This window comes from Phyllostomus discolor, chromosome 9, assembly GCF_004126475.2.
Source record: "Phyllostomus discolor isolate MPI-MPIP mPhyDis1 chromosome 9, mPhyDis1.pri.v3, whole genome shotgun sequence".
Taxonomy (NCBI): Eukaryota; Metazoa; Chordata; class Mammalia; order Chiroptera; family Phyllostomidae; genus Phyllostomus; species Phyllostomus discolor.
In genome coordinates, this window is record NC_040911.2 from 28509150 (window position 1) to 28535307 (window position 26158).

The 26158-nt window shown below is 41.4% G+C and overlaps 1 protein-coding gene across 13 annotated transcripts in view; it reads right to left on the minus strand.

Annotated features, from left to right (window-relative positions):
* Positions 1 to 8425: 8425 nt before the first annotated feature.
* DTNA (dystrobrevin alpha) overlaps positions 8426 to 26158 on the minus strand; it is a 352090-nt gene continuing 334357 nt past the window's right edge. For 4 of the 13 annotated variants that reach the window (XM_036009159.1, XM_036009164.1, XM_036009163.1 and 1 more), the window contains 5 exons: positions 23898 to 24057; positions 21039 to 21128; positions 19638 to 19806; positions 16550 to 16682; positions 11229 to 11758 (listed from right to left, as the gene is read on the minus strand). In XM_036009159.1, the coding sequence (XP_035865052.1) occupies positions 11615 to 11758; positions 16550 to 16682; positions 19638 to 19806; positions 21039 to 21128; positions 23898 to 24057 (696 nt within the window). In that variant the 3' untranslated portion in view covers positions 11229 to 11614. Of the gene's footprint in view, positions 11759 to 14659; positions 14709 to 16549; positions 16683 to 19637; positions 19807 to 21038; positions 21129 to 23897; positions 24058 to 26158 lie in introns of those variants that run through there. The other 9 variants (XM_036009167.1, XM_036009161.1, XM_036009168.1 and 6 more) reach the window with 5 other exon arrangements.

Consider the following 26158-nt stretch of genomic DNA (forward strand, 5'->3'; position numbering starts at 1 on the left):
GTTGCCCTACGCTGGTGAACACCTAAGGCTCCACCCCTCACTATGTAACAGGCTAGCTGAGGCAAAAAAAAAAAAAAAAAAAAAAAAGGCCCAAATGAAAGAACAGATCAAAGCGCCAGAACAAATACACTAAACAATGAAGAGATAGTCAACCTATCAGATGCACAGTTCAAAACACTGGTAATCAGAATGCTCACAGAATTGGTTGAATTTGGTTGCAAATTAGATGAAAAAATGAAAGCTATGCTAAGTAAAATGAAGAAAAATGCACAGGGAACCAACAGTGATGGGAAGGAAACTGGAACTCAAATTAATGGAGTGGACCAGGAGGAAGAAAGAAACATCCAATCTGAAAGGAATGAAGAATCAAGAATTCAAAAAAACGAGGAGAGGCTTAGGAACCTCCAGGACACCTTTAAAGGTTCCAACATCCGAATTATAGGGATACCAGAAGGAGAAGAGGAAGAGCAACTAGTGGAAAAGTTATTTGAACAAATAATAAAGGAGAACTTCCCCATTTTGGCAAAGGAAATAGACTTCCAGGAAGTCCAGGAAGCTCAGAGAGTCCTAAAGAAGATAGACCCCAAGGAGGAACAGTCCAAGGCACATCATAATTGTATTACCCAAGATGAAAGATAAGGAGAGAATCGTAAAAGCAGCAAGAGAAAAGGAGACAGTTACTTACAAAGGACTTCCCATCAGACTGTCAGCTGATTTCTCAAAAGAGACCTTATAGGCAAGAAGGGGCTGGAAAGAAGTATTCCAAGTCATCAGCAAGGACCTACATCCTAGATTTCTCTATCCAGCAAAGCTATGATTTAGAATGGAAGGGCAGATAAAGTGCTTCTCAGATAAGGTCAAGGTAGAGGAATTCATCATCACCAAACCTTTATTATATGGAATGTTAAAGGGACTTATCTAAGAAAAAGAAGATAAAAACACGTACAGTAAAATGACAGCAAACTCACAATTATTAACAACCACACCAAAAACAAAAAGAAACTAAGCAAACAATTAGAACAGGAACAGAACCACAGAAATGGAGATCACATGTAGGGTTAGCAACAGGGGAGTGGGAGGAGGAGAGAAGGGGAAAAGGTACAGAGAATAAGTAGCATAGGTGGTAGGTAGAAAATAGATGATATGTAGAAAATAAGTAGCATAGATGGTAGGGGGAGGGTAATAGTATGGGAAATGTAGAAGCTAAAGAACTCATAAGTATGACACATGGACATGAACTAAAGGGGGGAATATGGCTGGGGGGGATGCAGGGTGGAGGGGAGTGAAGGGGGGAAAATGGGACAACTGTAATAACAATCAATAAAATGTATTTAAAAAACACACACATAATGTGTCAATTCCTTGTTCTTAGCTTACCTAACCTATTAGTTACATTCAGTATAGTTGATCATGCCTTCTACCTTGAAGCAATTAACATGCTTTAGCATCCAGGATACCACGGCTCCTGATATTTTCCTTAACTTTCTGGCCACTCGGTTTTCTTTATCATCTCCACGTTGACAACTACAAGATTTATAGCTCTTTTTAGACTTCCCTCCTGAATTCTAGGCCTAAGATTCTAGATTTCTAACACACTACTCCCTCTCTCCACTTGGATGTCTAACAGGCATCTCAAATATATTATGTCCAGATGTGAGCTCCTGACATTCTCCGCATCCAAAGCTTGCTCTTCCCGTGTTCTCTAGCTCAGTAACGCAATTCTTTTTCCTCAGTTATTTGAGCTCCCAACTTGTAGAATCTTCCTTGTCTCCTCTCTTTCTCACACACACACATCCAATTCATAAAACAAACATGTTTATTCTACCCTGAAAATATATTTTACTGGATGAAATAAAGATTTCCATCCAGTAAAAGTAACTATGTGGGTAAATATAAAATTGAGTTTTATTGTGTGATGTAATGGAGAATATACCTCGTCTTTGTCCCTTGCTCCTAGCATGGAACTTCAAAAACCCTTAGAATTTCCTGAGCGATAGGAATGTTTTGTTATGCTAATGAGGCAAGTCTTTGTGGATCCCTAGAATGTTTCAGAATGGGGGGGGGGTCACCAGAAAGATGGACCATGTGATTAGACAGTTGGAAATGTGGAGCAGTGCATCCTCCAGGAAGAGGAGAGGGGCTGGAGATTGAGTTCGCTTCGTTTAATGAATTATGCCTACATAATGCAATCTCAATAAAATCTCTGGACACAGAGGCTTCCTGGTTGGCAAACAGGTTGATGGGTTGGTAGTGTGCCTGGATTCTACCCAAAAAAGGCACAGAAGCTCAGTATCCTCTCCCTGCTCCCTCAAATCTTTCCCTGTGTTTCTCTTCATTTAGCTGTTCTGATCTGCATTCTTTATTTTAAATCTGTAACAGAAATTGTAGTGCTTTCAGTGAATTCTGTGAGTTGTTCTAACAAATGATCAACCCTGAAGGGATAGTGGGAATTCCTGAACTTACAGCCAGTTGGTCAGAAATGTATGTAGACTCGTGGCTGGCATCTAAAATAGGGGCAGTCTTTAGGAGGAACTTACCCTTAGCCTGTGAGGTCTGTGTTAACTCTGGGTAGTGTCAGAATTCAATTACAATATACCCACTTGGGATGGAAATGGAACATAACTGCTTTATGGATGTTATAAACATTGTTATGGAACCTTTTTGCTTATAGCATCACTTTTTATTTCCTACATAATGTAAAGAGAGGTACATAAAATTAACTGTAAGTCTGTTATTTGGCACAGAATGAATAAAGGTGAGGACCGATGTGGGCAAATGAACACTCTTTGTTACCATAAGGAATTTGTCCCACATACCAGATGAGTAAGACTAGAGTGCGTGAAGAACTCCCTCTGCCCAGAGGTCCAGAGCAGGCACACTGGAGCACACAACCTTTTTCCTTGGCCTACTTTTGTTCACGTCACTGATGGCGAGGAAAGATGTTTGCCAGGACAGGAATTCCAAGGAAAGCAAAAGTAAGTTTCTCTTTGAAGTCTAGAACTGGTCTAATTGGCCTTCCCCAGGTATTCTCAGGGTGTAGCTGTTTTCAAGCAAGAGTAGCCATGAAGAGACTTCCAGAAAAATGGAATGCCAGAGAAACCATTTACCTATTATCATTTGTGTTCCAATAATTGTTCTTGCCTGAGATGTATTTGTGTGGCACTTTTCCTGTGGGGTGTAATCAGGAGACAAGAAAGTGAAGGCGCCAGGTCCAAGTGTGATCCAGCCCCATTGGAAACATGAGACAGCAGACCCGGAGATGGAGAGTATGCATGCCCTGCATTCCTGGTTGGAACCCATTTTGTTTTTGTTTTGTTTTTACTGTGCCTGCCCATTAGGGTTGGGTGGAGGACCAAATATTCGTATTATTTAACTTGACTCATATACCTCCAATATTTTTATTAGGTTTTCTTTAAAATAAAGCAAGCAAACATATTTCCCAGTGTTCTGTGGAATAATAATGCTATTGAGCATCTTTACAGGCAAAAAAAGACTCCTTTGTTTACTGAGGGCATAGAAAATTCTCATTGTTAGGCCCTTCCAAGATGTTAGCCAGCTCAAATGGACTTGTTATGAAATCAAAGAGACTGTCCAACCCAAGTGTTTCTTATCCATCCACCCATCCACTCATCTACTCTAGATATTTGTGTTAGGGAACCTAGAATAGAATAACATGATAAAAAAAAATCCATTATCCCATGATTGGTATGTATTTTTCTGGGTATTTTTCTATGCCTAGTCACTCAAATATTTGTAATACTCGGGTCATTCTTATGCATTTTTATGATCTGATTTTTGGGTTGACTTATGTAACTATCTTCTACATTGATAAATATATATCTGTATCATCATTTTTTTATGGCTTCTTAGTATTCTAGCCTACCATATCATACCATAAGTAGTAAGCTCCTACATTATTGTCCATTTAGGCTGGTTCTAATTGCATGTATATCTTTGGGGTTTCAAGTATGTGTGTGGGATGTGCTTTATCATAGCATAGTAGTCCCAGTGTAGTCTGTGGCATCATAGACCCACAGGGCAGGATCCCAGGTTCCTGAGGTTCCCAGAGAACCTCTTCCTGGGTGTCGCTCCTCTGTTGGAATGATGACTCTGAAATGTTGCCAGCTTCTCACCCACACTGGCCTTATCCCAATTTGGCCAATCTGCTCTTTTGGGCCCACTAGGCTCATAGAATCTACTCCTGGGCGAGTTCTTGTACCATAGAGACAGAGACGTCAACTCTTGGGGGAAAAACTGCTTCTTTGACAGCATCTTTAAGTCCAGTTGCTTCCAGTGCTCCTGGTATTGTTTAACTGCTTCAATGTTAACCTGAGTGGCCCCAGACAACAGAACTTCCATCATGTCCATGCCCTTAGACTTGAGTATCTTTATTTGCTATTTACAGAATCCCCAAAGGTCAGGGACAGATTGTATCTTGTTTACCAGTAACAAGCTCCCTAGAATTTGTCTTATATAAAAGAACCCTATAGTCTTCCATCGGAAGTGTTGTCCTCAGACAAGTATCAGCTTCCCTGAGAACTTGTTTGATATGCAGATCTTGGCCCTACCCACCCCTGAGTCCCTAAATCAAAACTACAATTTCAAGAAGCACTGCACTATCTCCTCTAGCTGAAAGAGCACTCTGGACTTGTTATTCTATTCTCCCAGGACTCAACTGAACCTAATCCTGGAGGGCTCAGATTAAAGTTGAACTCCAGGTTACAGCGTCTTAATAAGGTGCACACAAATCCTGTGGGGATCTTGATGAAATTCTGATTTAGTAGGTTTGGTGTGAAGCCTGGGGTTCTGCATTTGTCACTTGCTCCCGGGTGATGCTAACACTGTTGGTTCCTGGACCACATTTTGAGTAGCAAGGGAGTACCACTTCCTAAAACGTGTCAAACCATAAAGTATCACCTGAACCACTTATTAAAAATACAGATTCCCTGGCCTGACACTAGACCTGCTATATCAGAATTCACCACTCCTCCAGTGACTTTTGCCATTAGATAAAGTTGAGAAATATTGAGAGAGGGAGATCAGAGCTAACTGTGGTCCCTAAGAGATGAAGGAATGAGGCCCTGAGGTGCAGCTTGGAGAAATTTGGACGAGCACTGAAGGACATACCTTTGCCTCTCAGCCTCCAAAGAGAAGGGGGATGTGTTTCCTCTAATGGCCATGGTTGGATCAGGATTCACCTCTATAATTGATACAGAGCATCTTAATTTCTTTCTCTGGTGTCTCTGAGTTTTTACAGCATATTCATGGACTCCAAAAGAACCGATACACCACTCCAAGTCAGAGTTCCCCAAAATGCCATTCATGAACTGTGGGAGCCAGACTCAGATTCTGCTAATGGTTCTGTAAAGGAATTGGCTCCTTGAGCAAAAAAACATACACCACTCCATTGCATGGGAATCACAGAGGTTCTCACAGGAAAAATGAGAATGTAGGGAGTGGCAGACAATGCTCTGAGTTTTTGTCCCTTCCTTGGAACTCTGCATCTTGTTGCTATCACCACATTGACCTCCAGGTACTGATTCTCTTTTCTCACTAGCCCTAGCACAAGACAAAAGCCACCAGTTCATTCATTCATTCATTCAACATGTTCAGCATGTAATATTTGCCAAGTAATTGGTTAAATGCTGTGGATTCAAAGGATCAAATAGAGTAACATAAAGTGCTTATCTTATAACAGTGTCTGATATAAAGTAAGCACTAGGCCTCCACACTACTGGTACCTCATGTTTGAATCCTGCTGGAGTCTACTAAACTCTGTCCACTTGAGCGGGGTGCTGATCAAAGCATAATTATCAGCAATTATTAAAAAAAAGGCCTAGGATGAGTCCCTTATATTCAGGAGACATTCAGATATTTTTGAATGAGTAAATTAATTAATAAACAAAATTGAACTTGCAGCCAAGATGGAGGTGTAGGTAGACACACTGTGTTTCTCACACAACCAAAAGAACAACAAATTTTAAAACAAAAAATAACCAGAACTACCAGAAAAATCAAACTGTACGGAAATCCGACAACTAAGGAGTTAAAGAAGAAACATTCATCCAGACTGGTAGGAAGGGTGGAGATGGGCAATTGGGTGGAGAGGACTAGTGGCAAGGCAGCAGCTGGAGGTCCAGGGTGGGCAAGGTGGTGGCTGGCAGACTGGGCGGTCCCACATTCATGTGCAGATAAACTGGGAGGAGCAACTAGGGAATGAGACAGACCATGTAACCCAGGGCTCCAGCATGGGGAAATAAAGTCTCAAAACCTCTGATTAAAAATACCTGTGGGGGTTAAGTTGGCAGCAGAGAAACTCCCAGCCTCACAGGAGAGTTCATTGGAGAGACCCACAGGGTCCTAGAATGTAGTCAAGCCAACCCACCAGGGAATCAGCACCAGAAGGGCCCAATTTGACTATGGGAAGCAGGGGAAGTGACTGAAAACCGGCAGAGAGTGGAACAAGTGGCACTGTTCCCTCTTGAACCTGTCTCCCCCATACAGCACCACAACACAGCAATGTGGGTTGCCCCACCCTAGTGAATACCTAAGGCTCTGCCCCTCACTATGTAAGAGGCATGCTGTGATAAAAAAGGCCAAATGAAAGAATAGTTCAAAGCTCCAGAAAAAATACAACTAAGCGATGAACAGATAACCAACCTATCAGATACACAGTTCGAAGAACTGGTGATCAGGATGCTTCAGGAACTCAGTGGGTACTTCAACAGCATTAAAAAGACCCAGACAGCAATGAAGGTCATGTTATGTGAAATAAAAATCTATAGGTAACCAACAGTGATGGGAAGGAAACCAGGACTCAAATCAATGATTTGGAGTAGAAGGAAGAAATAAACATTCAACAAGAACAGAATGAAGAAACAAAAATTCCAAAAAATGATGAGAGCTTAGGAACCTCCAGGACATCTTTAAACGTTCCAACATCTGAATCATAGGGGTGTCAGAAGGAGAAGAGGAAGAGCAACAAGTGGAAAAGTTATTTGAACAAATAATGAAGGAGAACTTCCCCAATCTGGCAAAGGAAATAGACTTTCAGGAAGTCTAGGAAGCTCAGAGAGTCCTAAAGAAGTTGGACTCAAGGAGGAACACACCAAAGCACATCATAATTACATTACCCAGGATTAAAATGAAGGAGAGAATCCTAGAAGCAGCAAGAGATAAGGAGACAGTAACCTACAAAGGAGTTCCCATCAGACTGTCAGCTGATTTCTCAAAAGAAACCTTACAGGCAAGAAGGGCTGGAAAGAAGTATTTGAGATCATGAAAGACAAGGACCTACATCCAAGATTACTCTATTTAGCAAAGCTATCATTTAGAATGGAAGCGCAGGTAAAGTGCTTCCCAGATGAGGTCAAGTTAAAGGAGTTTATCATCACCCAGTCCTTATTGTATGGAATGTTAAAGGGACTTATCTAAGAAAAAGAAGATAAACAATATGAACAGTAAAATGACAACAAACTCACAGCTATTAACAACCAAACATAAAAAACAAAACAAAACAAAAACAAACTAAGCAAATAACTAGAACAGGAACAGAATCACAGAAATGGAGATCACATAGAGGGTTATCAGTGGGGGAATGGGAGGGAGAGAGGGGGGAAAAGGTAGAGAATAAGTAGTATAGATGGTAGGTAGAAAATAGATAGGGGGAGGTTAAGAATAGTATAGGAAATGTAGAAGCCAAAGAACTTTTATATATGACCCATGGACATGAACTAATTTGGGGGTGTGGGGTGTGGGTGGGTGGGGGTGTGCAGGGTGGAGGGGAATAAAGGGGGAGAAATGGGACAACTGTAATAGCATAATCAATAAAATATATTAAAAAATAAAGTAAGCACTAAATATGTTAGCCGTTAGTGTCTCAAACCCACCTCCGCATTGACTATAACAAGGCTTTCCATTAAAAATAAAATCGTGTTGCCAAAGGTGAGATATTTTGCCTCCGTTGTTTAATACCCAATTGACAGATCCTGCTTCACGCTGCAAATGCTGACTTGGCTTTCTCCTTTGAACAGACAGATATCATGTTACTTTAGGAAAGATTCACTGAAACAAAGGAGTAAAATATACAAGATATAGTGTTTTTAAAAACATTTTTTAATGAAGAAATAATTCCATTCCAAAATATAGACACACAATTAAATAGTTTAATCACTTCAAAATATAACATGTCCCCAGGAGGTTCCAACACACACACACACACACACACACACAAAACAATACTTAACAGCAATACAAAAACCCCATACAATAGTAGTTTTGTTACAATACCAACGAATATTGTGAAATCTTTAGGGTTTCTGAATTGGTTACTTCAAATGTTGTCAAATTACAGTAGTCATAATTAAAAATGTCTTATAGTTAATTAGCCTCAAGATGTGATGCTTCTGAATTTTTTCTCTTTTTGGTTCAAAAGTAAAAATGCCCTTTCTTCTGAGGACACCGTGGAGTTCTTGTTTGTGGCTCCTTGCATGGAATCGAACCAAGGTGACTGCAGCAACCAAAAGTTGCTGTATTTACAATGTTTATCTACAGTTAACAGCCAAGAACTAAGGGTGGACAAAGATGATCAAAATAAAAGCGGACATCAGTGCTAAATTATGATGCAACAGTTTGGCTCATGCATACTAAGAAAATACATAGTATATCACAACAAAGGCCACACTCTTATGCAATTAAGTTCACATTACTACTTACAAATGAACCTTCCCTGCCTTATCGTTCGAGAATCCATTTTTCACGATCTCCAGCACATCTCCCTCTGACCAACCAAACTTACCCCGACTTCCGTTCTGACCAACCACAACTGATTCCTGAATCCTATACAGTAGATTTCACCCTCCTCCTTCCTTCCATTAATATGGTGTTGTGGAGGACGGCTGGCTGTGTTAGCCCAGTGCTCATTAATAGGCCATCATCTCTGATGGAAATGCATGTGCAATTCATTGTGGAACAAGAAAGAAACACCCCCCCACCCCAGATATAATTGTACCTAATAGACAGGACAGGTAAAACCTGCTAGGTTTGCTCTTAGAACAGGCCCCAAAAGTAAATTTGGAGAGCCAAGGAAAGAAACCCACCAAAAACCACAAAAACCCAAAACAACACACGCCATTTTGTCTCGATTACAGGACAGGGGTGCTTGAGTCTGGTCTCAGTGCTGACGCGGAGCTAAGAGAAAGAAAAGGTTGCTGGTTAGTCAGGAACTGGTCATTGGCAGCAGTTTCTAGAGACCTTGCAATGGCTTTGCACGATGGTGTCAACAACCGTGTGATGGAGTTGGCAATGAAAGCTACAACAAGGGGGAAGATTATCAGCAAAACAGTTCAAACCTCAGACAAACATTCTGATATAGAAACACAAAGTGACAACAGAGTTCAGCTCATTCCAGTCAGTGGCTGCATGCCACTTGCAGGGTCAGAGTTCTGAGTTCAAGAACTACCTGGCTATGAGTTAGAGCTGACAGCAATGTAGGTAGCTGGGATGTAGTGGTTGTAAGTACTGAGTACGAGGCACCCGGGACCACCTGCTCCATCTAGAGAGGTACGGTTTCACAGAAGATGGGCAGTGGAAAGGAGATGAACATTAAGGTATACCAACAAAACCTGCAATAAAATCTATCTGTGCAAAAAATCTGAGAACTGTGCAGTTGTGCCACTTTGGTGTCAGCCTGTTCTCAGGGACATTTGTCAGACTGGTTCTCTGGAAGGAAGTATGATTAAGTATGTCAATGGATAGAATGGGCTCCTTACTAATGCCAAACATGAGCTTAACTATCCCTAAGGCAAGTGATTTTGTTCTAAGGGCAGCCAAGAAGATGGTTTCTGACCAAATGCAGAGATGGGAACATCTTAGAGCCCTCTGGAGAGGGAGCTGGAAGATGTCAGGATATCTGCTCTCAGCTGGGTACCCCTTATCACCAACTATGTGTGGTGGGCAAGGGTGCTGCCAGCTCTGGAAGCAAAATCAAATTGCTGAAGTTTTAAGGTTGACACAGAGCGTGTCTTATTTATTTTGAATAAGGCCTTTTCAGAGATTTTATTACACAACTTGATTCTAAAGCAGTGGTTCTCAACCTTTAGCAGGCACCAGAATCACCTGGAGGGCTTATTAAAACATAGATTGCTGCGGTCCCACCCCCCCCCCCCCCAAGTTACTGACTCAGTAGGCCTGGGCTGGGGCCCAAAGATTTGCATTTTTAAATTCCCAGGGGATGCTGGTGTTTTCTGGTCCAGGGAACACACTTTGAGAACCACTGCCTTAAAATGATGTTCTCTTCTTTTTTTTTTTAAAGGATTAGCAGGAATTCCAGAGAAGCTGCCAATTTTAGTATAATGCATCTAATATGCTGCAGGATTTTTATTTCATCACATCTTAAAAAAGGTTATTTTTTCAGTTCCCAAGAATCCCTAAGGGAGGTCTTTAGCACTCCCCCAAAAGGGTCCTCATAAAGGACCATCAGCAGAGTCTTCCATTCTCCCTTCTTTGACATTTCTTTTGCACCCCAGCTTTTCTCTGAGTGCAAAATCCCAACTCAACTTAGCAGAAGCTGTTTCCTTTCACGTGACCACAGAAGGCTGCATGCAGAATACCAGGTAGCCAGCTAAGGCAATAAACATTCAGAAATAAAAGGAGAGTGAACATTTTTGCAAGCGCACTTTTTAAGCCTGTACAATTAAAGCTGAAGGCCTCCAAACAACCTGATAGGGGGACTTGTGGATGAGTGGTGCTGTTAGAGACATGCTCCCTAAAGCTAAAACAAGAGGAACAGGACCGTGGAAGAGCAGAGATCACTTTAGTCCATGTGGGGATCTTATGGCACCTGTGGTTTATAAACAGCTTAGTAACGATTATTTCAAAACATACTTCACAGTTTTTAAGAAGATCTGTGCTGATTTTAAAAACTAGATTCTGTAGAATTTGAATGTTGTCTGTTTTTGAATATGACATCTACTTGGAAAAAATATTTACACTAAATTCTATGGCTGATCTGCTAGAGTATCTTGAAAGAAAACAACCTCAAGTTGGAAAGAAGCCCCAAAGACTGCATTTTCCTGGTGTGTTTGGTTCAAGTCACTGCTCACAGAGACTTGGAGACAACGGCAGACAATGTAGGCCAAGGACCCTTCTTGGCTTCCGGGCTCTGAGTCTGTACACCCAGAAGCCAAATCCGTCAGGGTCAAGAATAATTGCAAGTGGTTGTTTTTTCCCAATTGCTGTGGAAAAAAAATGTACATTGTATAATAAACTGTTTTGCTAAAATCTCAAAGAATTCAGAAATCAAACTTCTAACTATAAACAGTATTAATATTGTCATTGTAAACTGAACAGGTTCAATATCATGTGCAAAGGTTTAAAATGCTTATTAACACTGCCATCGCGAGTAACAGCAGCATGGGTTTTCAGCCTGTGGGTTTTTTGTTTGTTTTAAACCAGGGATGAGCCATGTTACAGAAGATGGAGTTGATAAGTTAGCTGTGAACCGAAGTCTTTTTTTTCCTTTTTTAAAACACATACAACTATGAACTACAAATCTTAGAACAAAATGTTAGCTGCGCTACAGTCAGTGGAAAACGTCTTTTGGGGAGGGGGTCTGTCAGGAGCTGCTGCGTGTGGTGGCTCCTCTCTCCGGTGAGGTGGCTGCCAGGCTGCTGTCTTCTCCTCTGTGTGGGTGGGTGCAGCGCTTCCCTTCATCATCAGCTCTCATGTTATTTTCATCATCTGTCTGACTATAGTTTGCCTGGGAATAAGGAATGTGTAATTTTTTTTAAAGATGAAAACTGTTCTCTGAATCAGAATTAGGAAGCTAAAGATCCCCCTTTTCCCCAAAACACACACACACACACACACACACACACACACACACACACATTCTCTCTCTCTTTCTCTCTCTCTCTCCCCTCCCTTCCTTTGAGAATCAGGAATGAATGTCCTGGGACATGCTGTGCTATTTATTGTACCTTCTAAAAGAGAGGACAAGCATCCTCATGTCGAGTCTCTTGCTCAATGGGTATCTGAAAGGTTAACACAGTGCGAAGCTGTCCTTTGGACAAGGGGGTAAGAGCACACTGACTCACCATCAGAATACCATGCTAATTAAAATTTCTTAAATCTATTTTTGATCTTCACATCCCCCAATTTCGGAAGTTAGACTGTGGCTGGCCAAGGAGACTGAAAGACCATGTGGCCAGAGGGATGAGAAGGGGAGGAATCCAAGACTTGAGTGGGTTAAAATGGAGTTCTGGTGTACTCGAAGTTGAGTGCTAACCCTAAGCGTACTGCTTCTTCAAAGCGGCTAGTTGAAGAGCAATAAAATAGGTTTTATTGGTTTTGTGTTGATAAGTGCATATTTATTTTTAAACAGGCCTAAGACTCCTTTTGAGCAGAGGAGGGGTCCGACCTCATGACCCTTACCCATGCCAGGCTCTGTTGGAGGAAGCCTAATCTACTTGGAGCAGAGGAAATTGGTTTAGGACACTTGGATCAGAGAGGCATATACTTTGGGATAATTTCTGGTCTTGCAGTATAGTCAGATGGCCAAACAAATAAATTTCAATACCATAAACTGCTCTAAAATTTCAGCTGTATTTCTTGGCTACATCAAGGAAAATTACAGTAGGGTAAAACTAGCTACAAAGAAAAAAAGCCACTAGCTTATGCAGGGTTTTAGCAGGTTTTAAATGAATTTTGCCTGAGTGGCTGATTTGGTAACAGGCTGGTTTGTGTTTAGAGACCTGTGGAATGCCATGTAGGCAGGTATAGGATGCATTAAATAGCAGAGGCCACAGCTGTATTAATTTTTTACTGCCAAATTTGTACCGAAGATAAAAAAATTGCCTAAGAACTTTCAAACCACTGAAATATTTGGCTTTTAGGTACAAGAACCAAATGCCACTTTTTATCTGGGTTTATGTCAAGGATAATTTATTAGGCTTTTAAAAAGTGTATTTTTCTAAGTAACTACTGATGTTTAAATAACATGCAGAACAAAAATAAATTGCTGGAGCTAAGAGAAAGAAAATGCTATTAAAGGGAAAATCTTGCTCCTTTGGGACTAGATTTGTTATAACTGGGGAGAATATTTTCAGAAATAGCTCCTGAGGTTTTTTCACTGACACATTACGATGTATCAGGTGTAGCATTCTTCAGTCCAAGGCGGGCAGAAAATACAGTGGGGTCAGTAAGGTTCTTCCATTCACACCAAAAGGGCCTACCAGTTCCAAAAGTATATATCATAATAGCAACTATGCTGTGATTTTTTACTTGCTTAATCTTAACCTGAGGACTGAGACAGGAGGTATGTAGTGTTTGAACCTGAATGTATTCTTTACCAATTGATGCCATTTAGGAGATATGTATATCCTTTTTTCAATTTAGCAGCCAGACTTAGGGGACTCACTCCATGGTGGGAAAAGGCTGCGTAACAACAGTAGGTACAAGTGAAACTAAATAACTGTGAGAGAGATACTCGCTTAGAGCTGTACTAGGGGACATCTAAGTGGCCATTAGCTGGAGCCAGAGAAACCATCTAGACATATGGGACAGCTGCAGGTGTATCAAATCATTGCACATAGCTAGATCCTAGCCTTGGTTATTAAAAATAGAGGGAGCAAGTTAGTTCTGAGTCCCAGGGGTGCCTATACACCTGCATTATAACTACCGCAGCTTCCAGTGATTAAATCACTTATAAAGCCCTGAGCACAGAACTGGGCATGTATGAGTATGCTCATTAAAATTACAGTGTGCCTGCCACTATGTTAAGCTCTATAAAAACTATCTCAGTGAGGACAACTGCTCTATGATATAGGTATTATCATGTATGTTGTTCAGAGGGCATGGAGGCTCATCGAAGTTTAATAATTTGTCCAAGGTTATGCTGCTCAGATTTGGTGAAACTCGCATTTGAAACCAGGTCTATTAGAGTCCACAGCCTAAGCTTCAGACCACCACCCTCACGTGATCCTGCCAGCCAAATGCTGTTCTTTCTCCATTCAAGATTTACCGAGGCTCTTCCGTGTACATAGGCGGGTCCTTGGGGATCAAGGGTCACCTGCCATCTAGATGATACTTTTATTGTGACAGCCACCTGAATTCTACCAAGGACTTGAATTAGCTATTCCAAAAAGTAAAAGGCTGCAGAAGCTTTCCTCTATGTTTTGCTTCTTTGGTTTTTGCTTTTGTTTCAGTTTTGCTTTCACTTGTTAAGGACATATCTTTGGCCTATTGCGCCCTGAGGACGGCATGACTAAGGAGCTGACTCATCTCTGAAAGTGCTGAGCAAGCTTGGACTTTGCCTTCTCGGGTGACAGAGAGGCTAAAACTTGGGTGCTATGAGGAATTGGTGATGTGCTCCATAGCCACAGCATATTTCTGGGGCACATCTGGTGTTATAGAAGTTTCTGTGCCATTTTTTCCTAATTAACAGAGTTACGAAGTCATGTCCCAAGGTTGTTTGCCAAATCCCTGCTGGATTGTAATGAAATGCCCCATAGACTGGGATGATCCTTTGACAAAAGCAGGGAAGGAGGGTTATTTTATCACAGAGAAACACCTAAGAGAGAGTGACTGTGAGCTGGGGTTACAGGTTATGAGAACTCAGTGTACGGTGGCCACGTTTCCTCCTAAATGAGAGGGTACTTACTTGAGAGGAGAGTGATAAAAGGATATTGTATTCAACCTTGCAAGCTGACCTGTGGGTGACAAAGGACACAAACAAGAAAGGTGACATGTCAAGTCTGTGATGCAGTCAAGCCGGTGAATTATTTGGTTGGAAGCCATGCACAAAGACAGAGAAAGAGAGAGGCCAATGAATGACAGTAGCATTCTGATCCATGAAACAACCGTATGCTCACAGAGCAGTCAAGGAAAATCACTTCAACGTTCTCCAGGGCACCCGTCTTGTGTGGGGACACTCAGGCCTGTTATATTCACCCAGCCCCTTTCTTTGCCTTTTCTCTTAAGTCACTGGGCATGGGAAGGAAAGGATAGAGAGGAGCAGCTTAAGATTTATCAGAGGTGGCAAAAGCTCTAACTGGATCTTAAGCTATTAATAGAATTTCCCTTCATTTTACTCATACACAGTTAAATTCCTAATTCATTAAAAGAAATAAACCCTAGAATTTCAGTAACTGTTGCCACCCAAATCCAGAAACTGATAAGAGCTCCAAGAGGGAGGCCTAATAGGTCCCTCCATCAGCATGAACCAGATTATTGATTATTTAACCACATCTCTCTCTCCCTCTATGTGGCAGAACCAAATGAGCTATGTACAAACGTCCCTTGGATCTCCCAGAGATACTCTGGCAGCTTCACCCAGGCTAATTTTCTTCTGCAGACAAGCCACAGAAATCATAAAGAAAGAGCCTTCTGCATGGGTCTGTATACTTCAGGGACTTGGACTGTTTCTGCAGCGTCGAAGCCCGGCACTACAGATGCAGTCAAGCCACAGTTTCAGCTATTTTTGTGTATAACTAGGCCAACACTTTACTTGCTGCTGAAATGTGGTTGTTAAACCAAAAGGGCGAATGGAACATTCTGAAGAGGCAGAGCGTTTGTTTCATACTGCTGCATTGGGGCTGGTGGGCTTCAATTTTCCTTTTGCTACATTCTTCTTGGGAAAATATTTCAAAACTTAATCTATAAACATAGGAGAAACAGAAGATAATTTATTCTCTCAGCTTCTCTTTCTTTCACTCACAGAGTAAGAGAGAAGCTATTGCTGACCTAGGAATGTGGAAAAAGTTCTCTGGCCATTGGACAGAAAGACTGACAATAAAACAACACACTGGGGCCTGGGGAGTGGCTGGTCTCAAACTGGCCAACATCCCTGGATCCCAGCGCACCAAGAAAACATGGGTGGATTACGGGGAAAGGAAACATACAAGACAGACAAATATGGCACTAGAGCAGTCTCCATGAGGACAATGGATTCCCTTTAGGATGAGTCACTAATTACACTTATTCCCAATTGCATGTTATGTTGAATGAATTCTCAGATGGCTTAATACAGTCCAGTATACATGACAATCTGTCCATCCACACTCTACTGAACTTGGGGCCTGTGGTCCCCCCAGCACTTCTTTGTGCGATTTGTCACTTGCCTACTATTTACATTTGATATGAGATAGGTGGTGAGGAGGCTGAGGACAAAAGAGTCAAGGGAGGAGAGACATTTATGCTTATTCAATTTCCTTGTGCCTTGTCCTCTGCTCCTTTTTTCCATCTGTGAGAAAAAGCATCTTCCCTGATGATGTTGGAGGAGTATGGATTGTTAGTCACCCCATTTCTGCTGATGTGACAAGGGCCTCCATGCACTTTCCAGGTCAGAATTTATAATACGTGGTGAGTGACAGCTATAAGAAGTATTTGAAATTTTTCATGTCTAGAATACATGGACTAAGTAGTCAGAATATTCCAGACAGGGAGGGTGGAAGGCAGGAGAAGGCTCTGATTTTTTTTGAGTAATGAAGGAGACCAGCTACAGAGGGGCTGGGGCAGAGGTGGTGGGCGCAGTGGGCCTGGATCCCGGTACCTGATAGGCTTCATCCTGCAGCTTCTGCTTCAGGTATTCCTCCATCTTGAGCTCGTTCTCCAGCTGCCGCACTGAGTCGTTCTCGTAGTTCTCATCCTCGGGCTGCACGTAGGGATCCCCATCTTCCGTGACCCTGGAATGAACCACACATGGAGTTTGGGAGGCACATTTACTTCGTCCTCCAATTCACTTCTTCACTTCAATTCACTTCAACTCAGCATCTTCTGTTACCTAATGTAAAACTTAAAAACAAAACCCCCCCTAAATCTTTGGAAGTTTAGGGAAATATATGATCAAGGTATTCTCATATGTGATTTTTCTATGGCACTCTGGTGATCATTGATCATTTAATTTTTCTAGGTTTTACAAGTTGCCCTTTAAATGTTTGTTAATCTTAAAAAAACCAGGCTTATCTTTCAGACAGATATAGTTTTCTAATCTGGTGGCTTTCTTTAAATGGAATCCAAGAACACTTTCTATAAGGAAAGTGAGCCCTCTAGTGAAATAAAAATTAAGGGCATTCATTCATAATTTAACCTTCTCTGTGTGGTGCACATGTGTAGGCCTGCGCGCCAACGTGCTTTATTTCCTAGTGGAATCCAGTCTCAGCATACCAGCCAATCAATGTGAGGAAGGCTAATACTCTAACCCATAGCTCTTGACCTTAGAAATTTATACTAGCTCTTAATCTAAGAAATCCATTTAAATTGTCCAATTTCACTGTGATATAAACAGATAAGAATGACCCCACTATTGTGTGACTCTCCATGTATTCATCCTAATACACATAAAGTTCTTAGAACATAAATTCACTACCTAAATTATGTGACTAAAATACTCTCAGGGTATAAAACACAGTACATGTTTAGTTAGTATAGATAGTAAAATATCCCCTAAAATTAAAAGACTAGTCAGAGAGAAGTTTCTGGATGGGAACATAAATGCCACTGCTCATGTTTATTTATATCTGTACAACATGTTCTCATTATTTTTAGAGGTTTGGGGTCAAGATAAATAGGTCTGTGAGGCCTCTTGAACTTTCTCTCCCCAACTCCTGCAGCAGTGTTGGAAGCTGGAACTGCCACCGGCAGGCTGGTGACAGTTGAGTGAGGTGGCTTTAGCTACAGTCTTGGATCTTAGGATTGGAATGAGAAATTTTTAAGTAACTACCATGCGAACGCTTAATTATAGAAAGACAAATAGATATGTGTTTCCCAGACTGAAGTGATGAAAATTACTTCATCATTTGGAATAACAAACAAATCAAATAATTCTAAATCATAGAGGAAAGGACAAAAGAGCAAACTAAGATTGAAAGCAGCAGCCCACTGCCATGTTAAATTATGTTATAATGGTCTTGTTCCGATCTCGTGCTCTACCTTTTCCCAGCTGCTTTCAGAGCATGTCTATTTATAATTCTTCATTATTTCTGGTCTTTTACCCACTGCTTGGCCTGGGAGCCGAAACACCAGAAAGGCCTCTGTTTAGTTTCTTCTTTGGGTCTTTAAAACAGCCGGTTTATTTTTGTAGACGAGTCTGCAGTACTTTGCACATTAAGCTCCATCACTCTTCTGTGGTTTTTTGAATGGTTAGCCATTCCCCTTTCCAGCCTTTCAGTGAACCTCTGCCCACACTTCTCCCAACTCCATGTGCCTCGCTCTCCTGAAGGCCCCACATCCTTGTCTTCCTTTGTTTTACTCTTCCTCCCTCTGAAGCTGGGCTCTGCAGCCCTGTCCTAGCTTCACCTCTGTCTCTCAGCTTTGGCTTCCTCTGTCTGACTACTCTGAGCCGATCTAGCATCACAGAAGTCCAGAGGGGGTTATTCCTGGTTCTACTGGCTCCTCCCCAGGACCGGAAGCCAAATTGAGTGAAAACCTTTGCAAAATGTCTTTTAAGAGTCAGATTTACACATATTTAACAAGTCAACCAAATTGTATTTCTTTATAATGAGATTTTATACATTTACACTTGTGTGAGGCATAACAATGTTTTGGTCGAGAACCAACTGCATATACTACAGTGGTCCCATAAGATAATGGAACTGAAAAATTCTTACTGTCTAGTAAGAATTGTCTTACTGTCTAGTGACATTGCAGCTGTCATCACATCACAGTGCAACACATTACTCATGTGTTTGTGGTGATGCTGGTATAAACAAACCTACTGCTTTGCCAGTTGTATAAACGTACAGCCCATACAATTATGTATAGTACATAATATTTGGTCATGATAATACATGACTGTGTTACTGGTTTTTCTACTGTTTTTTTTTACTATATATTTCAGTGTTATTTTTCTACTTATAAAAAAGTGTGCTGTTAAACAGTATGCTGTGTTATGGCAGCAGCAGCCCCAAATGTCTCATGTTTACTTTGTCTTTTGATTGCATCATTTTCCCTTGCACTTGATTCAATCTCATGTTTTAGTGAGATTTAATCTACAGTGATGTGCTTGCTGTACAAGCTTATAGCCTGGAAGCTATAGGCTTTACCACGTAGCCTATGTGCATAGTAGGCTCTGTCATCTTGCTTTCTCTAAGTGCACTTTATGATGTTTGTACAATGACAAAATTGCCTAATGGTGCATCTCCCAGAACATATCCCTGTTATGAAGTGGAGCACGCATGGACTCACTTCAGTTCCTATTGCTTACGTGATGTTCACCTCAACCCAAACAGAGGTCTCTCTAGCATCATGGGGTCCTGCAAGTGCAGCAACCACAGAAAATTCAGAAGATAGTATGATCTATCTCCTGAACTAGTCTGTGAGTCCTGAAAGGCTGGGAGTGACAATTTTTTTTTTATCGCATTTTGTATAAAACTAGCACAGTGCCTTAGGTGACAGTACTGTGCTAGTTACTGTGCCCAATAAGTACTGGTTGGTTTTGGTTATTGATATTCTCTGGAAATTGTGAGGGCGGAAAGTCATATTGCCAAATTTAAACGTGGAGCCCATCTACCTCTTCTGCGAGAAAAGGAAGCAGCATCATCTCTTTTCAAAATAAAAAGTGAAGCAAACATGTTTTCTTTTTCCTATGCTTCCTACAGTGTTCTGTTACTGAGAAAATAGCCCAAGCAGAAGATCCTCACACGTCAGTGCGCATGGTGCTTGGGGTAGCTCCGCCGTGAATGTACCCCGGTTTCCGCGCATGGATTTGCGCGAGAAAAGCCTTTTCCGAGGTTGGTGATGGAACCAGATCCTCAAACTGAGTCCGTCCAAATTCAGAATCCACATTGCTCTCCGTTTCACTCCCCACCTCTGTGAGGCACAATAGAAGAAATAAAAAATGACTTGTTAGAGTTTTTATGACCGGCGAATAAGGGGTTGGGCTTAGTGTAAATCAACCTGTGCTATATAAACCATTAACCAGTTATAGTATGTAAATCAAGTGTTTATTTCAATTCCAAATGAGAATTGAAACGACATGAATTACTGTAAAATTGTTTGCTATACAGTATGGTTCCTTTTTTTAATCTCAGTAATGCAATGAGGAATCCTTTTTGTCTTAATAATTGAAAACTCCTATTTTTGCTCCTTTATAGAAGCTTTTAGTAAATCTGTTACTTTTGCTTAATATTACTTTGATTTAGGAAATACAAACCTAAAGTATTACATTCACTTAGTGTTTTGAAGTATTATAAGAGTATTAACTAACAATACTTGAGACTTCTACAATAAGAATAATGTTTTTCGTAATCACTTGCTAGGGCAGTGGGTACATACTGTTAACCGTGATACATTAGCTACTGTCATTTTTATCCTATTTGGTAATCTTATTCTAAAATAGCAGCAACAATTTTCATTACTTTAATTCTTATTATAGAGGTTTTAAGAAATTTAAATCCAGATTTATTTTAATTCTGAAGTTTTATTTCTTAGAGTTGTTGTAGTCTCAAGTACATGACCACAGTCCTGCCAGGCAAACATCTTGCTAAGCGCGCTTTAAAGGAGCAGATGAGATGCGTTAGAAACTCGTAAGATAGTTATTGGAATATTCATGCTGTTAAAGGTTTTAAAACTCTGTATAGCGTTATGAGGGTAAAGGTACAATTTTGTGCTATTTATAATATGGGCACATCTCTCTTTAGAGATACTGCAAGCTAATTAGTCATTGATTCCTAATGAACAGAGTATAAATTAGCAAATAGAACATTTGACCTTAAGAAATAACTTCTGCATCATGACACTTTGGATTATCATAGATATTAACAGTGACTATTTTGTTTCTTGTATTATAAGTATATTTTAATATTTTTCACCATTCTTTTCTAAATTATTAAACTTCCTGCAATAAGCATATATTAATAGTTTTCTCATCATCAAATATAAATATTAATGTAAAAATCTGAATATAGCAACAAAACACCACATAGATCTTTAAGAAATCTTTTCATATTCGACCATGAGCAGGTCTCTAGCAGAGGCCCCTAGTACAATCTGTTTGGGTCCCTCTGCAGTGAGCAGACAAAGGGAGGGGACCAGGGACGCACCGGAATTCAGCTCTTTCACGAGTGAGGACATGGTGTTAGTGATGGAATCCGCTGCCACTAATAAGTCATTCCTTAAATTTCTTCTTGAACCTTGTGAAAAAGAAATGACAATAAGTAAAAAAAAAAATCAAAGCTCTTCCTTTTTCCAAAATGTTATGCTGTTTATCATTTTCATTGCCATTCTAAAACAAGAAAACTTCCAAGACTTCTCCTGTTTAGATGTGTTTTGGTTCATTTCCTTAAAAAAAGGACATTGTGCTTAGGGCAGTGGCCTCTTATGTGGGAAGACATGGCAACCGATGGGGGTTCACATAATTTATTGTCCAAATTGGGACAATGTTGCAAGTGAAGGGGGGAGGTTTAATAAGAAGACTGGCTGACAAGTGGGGATGGACCCTGGTAAGCCAGCATGTGTGATCGCTCTCCTTGAGAATAAGCACACAGATGAACAGTCTGCTTTAGGCGGGAGAGCTGCACCTTCCTGGCTGCTACTGTCATTCCAGCCACTCGCTGGTGGCTGAGCCCACCGGACTCGGACCTCTCTCAACAAAGCCCTGTGTCCAGTCAGGCCTCCCAGAGGTCCCCTTCCCATTACAGGTTCCTCTTGGGAGTGGGAACCCTGTGCACTGAATGCCCCAGAATATGGGAAAGAGAGGAGGATTCTTGCTCTGGCTGCCAAGACATGGGCAAAAGATCTGAGTCTGTCTGGTACCCTGAACTGGAACTTACATCATGTTTCTTAGGTACCCTGAACTGGAACTTACATCATGTTTCTTAGGTACCCTGAACTGGAACTTACATCATGTTTCTTACTTTTTATTCGTAAAAAGATTTTACTTATTCATTTTTAGTGACAGGGGAAGGAAAGGAGAAAGAGAGGGAGAGAAACATAATGTGAGAGAGAAACACCAATGGATTGCCTGTTGTAAGCAACCCCCTCCCAACCCAACAGGACTGAACCTGCAACCCAGGCATGTGCCCTGACCGGGAGTCAAACTGGCAATCTTTTGCTCTGTGGGACAATGCCCAACCAACTCAGCCACACGGGTCAGGGCTGGACCACGATTCTTTATGGTAGAGAAAGATTAGTATGTTGTGTCAGGCACTCTCAGGGTTAAATGGCTATTTCTGGGCTAGCCTGGGAACCAGGCAAGGCTGAGATGGGACAGAGGGCTAATCATCATAACTGGAAAAAAAGGCTCAAGATTCCAAATACCTGACTTACAGATCAATTTATGTATCACAAGCTCTTTGTGAGCTAAGCCACATTTCAGTCTGATGTTTCTCATAAAGTAAAAATAAATAACATTATAAACACATGAAAATTAAAGAAATCAAAGTTCGATAAAGCAGTACGTATAATTAAAAGTTCAATCTGATTAAAAAATTCCTTAAGGTAAGATGTCCCTTTAGGGAAAGGACATTTTTCTTTCTAAAAATTAAAAAGAAAGTTATTTTGTATAACTTAAATTATTTTTTTTCAGAAGTAAAAGCCCTATTATGGATCTTCTCTTTTCCGTCATAACAGAGAGTGCATCATTCTTGCCCCATAAAATGTAAGTTTTTGTCCCCCATACACAATGCGTGAGGAGTCTTTGTTTCCTTACACATTTCTATATCTGAATATTACTGATATTAAAAAAGGGTTTTTTTTTAAAAATTTGCTACACAAAAGGTAATATTCATTCCACTTTGTATTTCTATAATGATTTGTGAGATGGAACATCTTTGCATATTGTTATTGGCAATTTATATTTCCTCTTCTGTCCAGGTCCTTTACCTGCTTTTATTTTGGGGATGTCTTTTACCGATCTCTGTATGCTTTATGTCTAACTGAAATTATGAAACCTAACTGCCACATATGTTGAGTAGTGGTTTACTCAAGTCTAATTTTTGTGTGTGTGTTTTCACTCTGTTTACGTTTCTTTTTGACTTAAAACTAGTAGTCAAAAATGTTTCTCTTTACCTTGAATCTATATGTGAGGACATGGAAGAGTGCCATGACAAACTGCCAATTTAAAGAAAATGCAAATCACAGACCAAAATAAGCATACACTTATTTGTGTGAAAATAAAGAGTATGTGTCTAAACAAACACACTTAAATGTATGTGTTTATACATAAGCAGAAAGTTGGGAAGGACCAAACTGTTAATAGTGTTCACTTCTAGGAATGAGACTGGCAGGATGAGGGTCTGTCGGAGGATGTTTTTCCTAATTTTCCCTACATTTAAAAAGTAATGGCAAGAAAAATTTTAAAACGCATTAAAACATTTCCAGACGAGTAAAATCACGTGCCTTGGGACAAGTCCCTGTCCCTACCACCCTGCGTGCGTAAATGGCAGAGGAGCCAGTGGGAGAACGCTGCGGTCCTCCCCTGCACTCCTTGCTCTCCTCTGTTAACTACAGAGGCCTGAGCTGACAGCGGCAGTGATGCCGCTCTTCAGGGCGTCTGCAAAGGGACTAACTGTCCTCCATCACCTCAGGCTAAAGAGCTGAATTGTTTAATCTCAATCTCAAATTTGCCTTCATGTAAAGAGAAGAAAGCAGGAAATAAGATCTTCCAGAATTTTAAAAATGGGTTCCTTTGATAAGTGCCCTGAGATATTACTGAAAGGATTTCCCTTCCCTGAATGAGCAAAGACTCATAAGAAGTGGGACAGGGCGACAGAAGCCACAGGAAGGTGAAATGGTGAGGGGAAGGACAGATTAGCCTAGGAGTTTCTAAACCGCTCCTGGGCCAGCCTCTGACAGAAGCCACGGAGTAACCTAGAATATCCATGGCTTTAGGCCACTTGGCAGACTGTGGTGACTTCTTTGTCACATAAAAGTGGAACAGAACAGAAAACAAAGCCACTTACTCTGTGCAAACGCCTCCTGTACATCTCCCCCGACCCCTGTGAGCGAGTCCTGAGGCGTGTGAGTCGGGGTGGAGCAGGCAGAGGCGGACCGCACGGGCATGGGGATGGGCCTGCTGATGGTGTGGCTGGGGGAGGAGCGAGGAGAGCCTGCCCCCTGGGTCTGGAGAGACAATGCAAGTCATTAATTTGTTTTCCTAAGAAAACGCCAAATGCCATCCATCCCCAAGGCCTCAGTCAAATGTTAAAAACAGTCACAGTGAAATTTCAAAGCAGGAGGAAATCCCAGGTAATTTATTTAGGTCGTCCTAACACCCCACTTGCAGGTGCAGGTGATTTAGGACCTTATTATACAGTATCTGGAGTTGTGGTTATATCTCGAAGCTAAGAATATTAGTAGAGCGTTGTTCTATGATATATGAGATGTGTCCCGTGTAGTAATGAAGTCACTATTAAGCAGTGATAATTACAAGGTGTGTCTATTTTCTCCTTACAGAAACTTCTATGTAGAAAAAAAAGACATCTAAAGATGAAGTTTTGAGTATAGACTAGGAGACTTTTTGGGGATGGATATGATTTGTACGCTTCCTAAATTTTCGACCCGTCTGTCCTGGAATCATCGGTAGAGGAAAATATGTAGTTCAAGTCATGCATACTATACTGTGCATATTAACTCTCAAAGTAAAAGAAAATATAAACGGATTTAATCCCTATCTTACAGCAAAAGTGGTCTTTGTCAAATTGCTCTGTGATTCAGGGATTCCATGGGGGAGAGAAAAAAAAGAACAAATTTGTGGCTACTATTTCCTTTTAGGAAATCCCTCTTTTGGTCTACGAGAAAAGCAGCATTCTAGCAGGAAGAACAGTGGGATTTAAAATGAGTAAACAAAAGGTAAAAAACAACTACGAGCCATTTATCTCTGCATTCCAGTCCTCAGCATGAAACCATTCCGAGACTGCCACACCTTGAATTTCACAACTTGGCCTCTACAGTGAGGTCTCTTGGAAACATTTTCTCTTTTTAATAATTAGTTTACAAAGGGAAGTCAGTCACTCACAAATAAGAAAATCCAAGGAGACCCTCAGTGCACACACAACAGAGTACGTGTTCACACAGGCTCCATTTCAGACACTTGGGTCTGGCCCGGGACAGTCAGGGCTCTGGCATGGCCAGGCTCGAGGCTCGTCACCACCCCATCCCAGCCCCGAGCCGTGCACCCTGAGAGCAGAGCTTGGGGATACTCGATTTACATCTGTGCTGTGGGTTCAGCGGCTTGCAGTTAAAACACACAACATCAATCCTGTAAAGTGCCATGCTGTTAGCTTTCCAGGGCTCAGTAACACACATAAAAGTCAAATCTATAAATTGAGAAAAATCCAGGCTTACATAACAAAACATAACAGAACAGAAGACAGAAAATAACTCATGTGATGCCCAACGGGCTGAGGATTCCACTCTTTCACTCGCAACAGTACCTTGGAATGGTCTGTCCGGGCCCAGGGAAGAGAAGTTTGCCTGCTTGCGATGTTTTTGCAGCCTGCTTGCCCCAGCTCGCTTGGGACGGGTCTGGTTTTCCCCAGCAAACTGTGGCAGCTCAATCTCATTACCATGGAACTTCTGCTTCTGAGCTACCATGGCATCTCCCTCCTTCCCACACCAATAACACAGGACTTCAGGTTTGAGTCGTGCTTTGCCACGGATCAAGGGTTTCCAGTACATCCTCACTGATTTCTCTCCACGACCACTGCAGTAGGTACCATTACTCTAAATGCACAGTTGTGGCTCCCAGTGCACAGAGAGGGGAGGGCTGGTGTCTGAGCCCAGGTGCTCTGACTGCCCTGGCTGTAGGGACCTGGATGGGTGATGGCTAACAGAGCGTTCCTCAAAGGAGACAGGAAACTGATGTGGGTCCGTTGCCCGGCAGGCTGCCCCACCCCTCCCTGGGAAGCCCTCTGGGGCAGGTGCATCAGTTTCTAGACAGGGCCCTCAGCAGGGCTCCTTGCTTTTCTCATCTGTCGTCTACTAGGAACCAGTCACAGTTGGGGATGGGGGAGTGACTGGGGAAGGCAAGCTGGACAGAAGGGTTGAAGGAAGAAGGCTTCTCTTAGCTATGCAGCATGGGTTACCCTCTCAGCTCTGGGAAGCCAGGTCCTCTTCTGGGGTAGGAGGTTCACAATAATAGTACAACTCCACTTTTTATGAAATTTACAAAATAAAGCATTTTTATATACATTTTTTTGGTTTCATTTTCCTGATAGTGTTA